The sequence below is a fragment of the Ovis canadensis genome, chromosome 18 (genome assembly GCF_042477335.2).
Source record: "Ovis canadensis isolate MfBH-ARS-UI-01 breed Bighorn chromosome 18, ARS-UI_OviCan_v2, whole genome shotgun sequence".
In the NCBI taxonomy this organism is placed as follows: Eukaryota; Metazoa; Chordata; class Mammalia; order Artiodactyla; family Bovidae; genus Ovis; species Ovis canadensis.
In genome coordinates this window covers 14,472,659-14,478,658 of record NC_091262.1, presented here as the reverse complement: position 1 = coordinate 14,478,658, position 6,000 = coordinate 14,472,659, and the positions used below count along the sequence as shown (strand labels likewise).

At 35.9% G+C, this 6,000-nt stretch overlaps 1 protein-coding gene across 9 annotated transcripts in view; it reads right to left on the bottom strand.

The window, feature by feature from the left end:
* Nucleotides 1-1,055: 1,055 nt before the first annotated feature.
* The window catches only part of LOC138423313 (uncharacterized), a 107,605-nt gene continuing 102,660 nt past the window's right edge, over nt 1,056-6,000 (bottom strand). For 8 of the 9 annotated variants that reach the window (XM_069559098.1, XM_069559095.1, XM_069559096.1 and 5 more), the window contains 3 exons: nt 5,154-5,283; nt 2,735-2,848; nt 1,056-1,849 (listed from right to left, as the gene is read on the bottom strand). In XM_069559098.1, coding sequence (XP_069415199.1) covers nt 1,812-1,849; nt 2,735-2,848; nt 5,154-5,283 — 282 coding nt within the window. In that variant the 3' untranslated portion in view covers nt 1,056-1,811. The remainder of the gene's footprint in view (nt 1,850-2,734; nt 2,849-5,153; nt 5,284-6,000) is intronic. The other variant, XM_069559103.1, reaches the window with a different exon arrangement.

Sequence of the window (6,000 nt, the reverse complement as noted above, 5' to 3'; positions counted from 1 at the left end):
AGGATTTAGTATGTAATTTTAAAAAGAAAAAATGAAACTCCATGAAAAAGAGGAAGGAGACCACTAACCCCTAAAACAACACAAAACTTTTCAGATACAGAAAAATTATTAAGTAAGAAAATAAACTGAAAGAAGATACTCACAAAGTGAAAATATTAACAATAATTAAAATTACTGAATAAAAAGAAAGACATACCTTGTCCTTGAATAGGAAGACTATTATTAAAAACCAATTCTCCCCTAAATTAATTTATTAAAAGTTGATGAAATTGCAGTCTAAACTGTAATTTCTTCTAAGAGAAGACACGAGACAGGAGGCAGAAGAAGAGACACACAGACCCAGAGAACAAAAATGGAGTCAGTCACAGATGAGAATACAGCATATGTGCAAGATGGCATTACAGATAAATGGGCAATTATTGGCAAATAATCGCAAGTAATGGCAAATAACTTGGCAACTTTAAGATTTCAAATAAAAAAATTTCTGTGACTTAAGAACTTGAATTAAAAAAAACACAAAAGAATTAGAAGTTAACATAGGTGAAGAGTTCTATGGGATCAGTATAAATATCTTTCCAAAATGACATGAACTCAGAAGCCATAGAAGCAAACATGGTTATACCTGGACATGTAACAATCAAATACATTCTTATAACAAAAAGGAAGCTTAAAAGTGTGTAAAAAATATCTGTAATGCGTGACAATCCAAAGCTTATTCCCCCAATAATAAATGAGCTCTTTGGAATCAGTGAAGGACTAAAACCTCCCCGCAGCCCCAAAATTGGACATAAAAAGAAAATAAAAAATACAGATGGCTAATAAACATATGAAAAAATGATCAAACTCAAAACCAAAAGAAATACAATTTAAGACAATAGTTTGGGCTATCACACTGGCAAAGATTTCAAATATTCATAAAATTCATTATCTGTGAGATTGTGGGAAAGTTCGCAATCTCATTCATGGTCATTTGAGGATCAAGTTGTTACCATGTATTTAAGGAAATCTTGCAATCATTTTCAAAATTTGAAATATGCATATACTTAATCCCAGTATTTTAACTGCTAAGTAATTTATTATGATATAATAGACAAATGCAAATTATTGATATATAGGGAGGTTCATTGCACAGCAATTTTTGGTACTAACATAAATATCTATGAATAAGAAATGTTTGAAACATTTGATTATATTTCATGTACAAAACAATCATGCAGTCATTCAACAGATGACACAGATATGTATTACTGAAACAGAAAAAAGGGCATTGAAAAAACTGTTAAATGAAAGCAAATTTGCAGAATAATGTGTACAATATAGCTCTACTTCCAGAACCCCCTAGAATAGCTTGTGTCTGTGCGTGTGCATCTATCTGCTTAAAGAAGGCACACAACTCCCTTAATAGAGGAAAACTTGGAGATAGGAGAGAAAAGGGCACTTAATTTATATATTAGATGTTTAGATATGCTTTGAGTTTTTGAAAAAAAAATTAATAGATCTTATTTTTTTAATTTACTACATGGCAAATGAAAATTATAAATGTATATTTATGGGAGTACTGAGCAATTCCATCACTTGTGCAATATAATTTCCTCTACTGAGGCTCCTGGGATTGAGTCAAGTGGAAGCAAGGGAAACAGTCACCATGCCCAAATTAAAGTCTCATCGATGATATCCCAACATGAGCATTTCTCAGTTAACCATTTCTTATCTGCAGGAGGTATCCACTGCATCACAGGAAAGAGAAGAGTTTCCATGCACAAAGAAGACTGTCACTGTATTGGAGAAGCTGGTGGCAGAAGTAATGGCACCTATAGTAACAAATCCACCTTGTCTCTGTGGTCATCACCTGCAAGGACATAGTGGGGAAAATTGGCAAAAGTGAGGCACACATTTTCTCAGGAGCCTGTCCGAGGGCTATGAAGTCCTTGTACACTCTTCTACGTGTTCTGGAACAAATCTACCCAGAATACACAGAGAAAGCCACATTTTCAGCAGCTGGGTACCTGCTATGGCCAGAAAAATGACTAAGATTTCTTAAAATCAAGGATGCCAAACACTGGTGATACTTTTTCTCCTTTGCTTGGCCAAAAAATGGAGTTCTCCAACTATTTCAGACTTCTGTCTGTCTGTTTCCCTCTGAATTTGACTCATTAAAGTGCTAGGTCATTCATTCATTGAATCAATTATTTCAGGCAAAACTACTTGTCTGTCTACCCTTCAGTCTAAAGATTACTGAGAATTACTATATCTCATGAATATAATAATTCTCTGTTAACACAAGAGATCCAGCAAAGAAGTTTAGTGTGTGTGTGTGTGTGTGTGTGTGTGTGTGTGTGTGTGTGTGTGTGTTAGCTGCTCAGTTGTGTCTGACTCTTTGTGACCCCATGGACTGTAGCTCACCAGACTCCTCTGTCCATGGAATTCTCGAGGCAAGAATAGTGGAGTGGGTTGCCATTCCCTTCTCCAGGGGATCTTCCTGACCCAAAGACTGAACCCAGTCTCCTGCATTGTGAGCAGATTCTTTACCATCTGAGCGCCCAGGGAAGCCCGAGAAGATGTAGAAAAACTATGAAGGTATGTAAGAAAAGTTTATCTCTTAACTCATTATACAATCTGGCCTTTTAATTAGAATGTAGCCATAAGACATAAATCTTCAGAAAACTGACACCTAACTTCCTACCCAGATGTGGTTGCTCCTAGAAAGCAAGGACTATTCTGACAAAACCCTTACCTTCAGAGGCAGCCCTCAGACAACAGGGAGGCAAAAGGGCTCTGTCTGAAGAGTCTTCCTTCAGGGGTTTACTGGTATCGTTCATGACCAAAAGAGCTCCCAGGAAGTCATCTTCTGAGGGGTGGAGGGGGAGAAACACCACTTCTAGTGAAAAAGGCGATTCAGCTGAAGTTGGGAAGTCACCCCTTTCCATACTGATTTCATTTGGAAGCTGCTTCCTGCTCTGTGATATAGCACTGAAATTATAGCTAGCTGCTCAAAACTCTACACATTTCAATATTAACACCTTGTATCAGAGCCTTTCTTTCTGGTGCTTTTCTAAAACTGACTGAATTATCTGGATCCCACTGAAAATTATGTTTCTTTTCTATCGTTTATTATTTGTTCTGCTTAGATGGCCAGGTTATTTATAAGATCACTCTATATCGTCTACTCATATATCTATTCTCAATAAAAGTTTGTTGAGAACCTAATCTATGATAACCCACTAGGAGCTTGTGTCACAAAAATGAACTTAAAAGCATCATGCCATTAAAATTAAAACCTCATTTTGTGACTCAATCATACAAAAAGAAAAAACTGAGAAGTAACTTAGTCAATGGTCTTACAGAGGGAGATTCACTGATAGCGATGTGAGTCTAAATATCAGTAGCATGTTATTGAGTTTAAAGTGCAACCAGACTGCTGCTTTCCTCTATATCCACCAGCCCTCAGGAAAACAAAATGAGAAAAACAATAGCATTCCTCATGGAATCTACAGAATCAGTAATGATGCTTCCTCTCTAATTTCTAAGTTTAGTGACTTATGTCTTGTCTAACTAGTGAAAGTGTAAGTCGCTCAGTTGTGTCCAACTCTTTGCAAACCCATGGACTATACAGTCCATGGAATTCTCCAGGCCAAGATACTAGAGTGGGTAGTGGTTCCTTTCTTCAGGGGATCATCCCAATCCAGGGATCAAACTCAGGTCTCCCACATTCCAGGCAGATTCTTTACCAGCTGAACCACCAGGGAAGCCCAAGAAAACTGGAGTGGGTAGCCTATTCCTTCTCAGCAGATCTTCCCAAACCAGGATTCAAACTGGGGTCTCCTGCTTTGCAGGTGGATTCTTTACCAGCTGAGCTACTACAGAAGCCCTCTGTCTAACTAAAGACTTGTCAATTTCATCAATCTGCAGAAATCTAGCTTTTGGTTTCATGGGTTTTCCCTGTAGTTTTGCTGGGCTTTACCATTATATCATTGACCTTTGCTCAAAAATTTATTATTTATTTTGGGTATTCTCTGCATGATATAATTAATAACCTTTTACTTTCAAGCAGTTTGTTTTTTGTTTTGAACTATCTCTCTTAGAAGCAATGTGCACCTGTTTAATTTTTTAAATGAAATCTCCAGTTTCTTTTAAATTTAATATAATAATCATGTGGTTAGATTTGTGTCTAACATTTTCTTATTCATTTTCTAGATGTCTTATATATTGTTGGTTTCTCTGTTCACTCTAAATTGCCTTTTTATATTAAATAGACACTTCTTATTCCACTATTTTAATTAGTTGGTAGTTTTTCTTTTAATATTTTGGAGTTATTTGCTTAGTATTGACCCTAGGGTTTGTAAGAGGCACCTTAAATTATCACAATCTATTTCAAGTAACACTAATTTTGTTACCTAACCTTTTATATATCTTAAACTTAGTTTCAGAGAAATGATTCTATCACTGGTTCAGATTTTCCAACAGATCAATGACTGAAACTGTCTTTGGCCCTGGTATGTTTATAAAAGCAACTATGAGCCTAAGATATGTGACAGTCACTAAACACTAAAGAGCCCACCACCACTGGACACACAGGCATGCCAGTAAGTCATGGAGACCAGCGAGCACAATCAGTGACCCAGTTTCATGCTTGACTAGTATAGACAGATTCTCACTGCCACTGTAATTCCCTAAAAGATATCAGTATCCTTTAGGACAAAGTGTTTGCCTTTGTGAGAATTCACACAGGCCTTTGAGGATGGAGGCAGAATTATTCCCAACACTTTTCTTTATGTTTCATCTCAAGGGGAAGGAATAAGCTCATCCACAGGAAACCTAGTTTTTGGAACATGTCAGTCTGTGGGAAAGAATAAATGTGCATCTAGATGAGAAGTAGGATGAGTTCATTTGTCAGCATAAACAAGATAGGAGTGTTCACTATGTATATGCATGTAATACATATAATCACTCTTCTGAGATATTTCTGATATTATTCAAAAGACTGATAGAGAAAAAATTTGGGGTGGAAAAGTGCCTCATATGACTCACCAGATTATTAATGCTTCACACTCTTTGGATTAACAGACACCTCATAAAAGCAATAAAATTCTAAATTGCTTAATAACACAGTAAAAATAATCTACCAATATACATTTATTACAACTGGATATTACCTCTAGAAAGCATTGCTGTGAATTTTCCCAGAGAAAGGAGCTCGTACAAGTGACGAAAACAGCACTTCTTTGGAGTGGCAGTGGAATTCCAAGCAGCAAAATATCCCTTCTCTCTAACATCACTTCCAGTCTACAAAGCACAAAGGAAGCCAGGGAGTTGAGAGATAAAATGTTCTTAATGGAATATCTAGTAACAAGTTGTTATAAGAAATACATCAAAGATATTCACTGGGCAGTCAACATGACAAAAACAATAAATGCTCACTCTTTGGAACATATTTGTTTATAAATATTTTTTCTAAGGCATTGGTCTTCTTAGATCTTTAAGCATATTAGAAATTCCACTTGGGGTATATAAAAATGGCTAAGGAAATCCACGTAAAAAAAAATAACTAAAAACAAGAACTGGAAATTTAATCATTTTACACCTGAAAATGTTTAATGTAGTATGTAGTTGAAGCCAGTACTCACTATGTAACTCTCTTGGTTGATGGGAAAAAAAGAAACAAAGAAACAATGATTCAATCCTAGTGAATGGTTGGCAAGCAAATTAAAATAAATTGTGAAGGTCTTACATACAGTAACTACTTTTCAATTACCACAGATTTGTTTCAGTTAACTGAAGAAAAATAAACATTATGTTTGTATTTTGACCATCTATAAATAGCCCTTATGAGAGGACTCCAGCAGCTCAGACAACTATGTGAATGGCTCAAGTGTAGGTACAACCATTTTCAGAATTTTCAGTGCTCACATGCTAATTTCTACAGGGTCTGTTTACTACAAGTGTATTCATGCTACCAGCTAAACACTCAAAAGAGTTGCAATTTCACCCTCAAATTAAAAG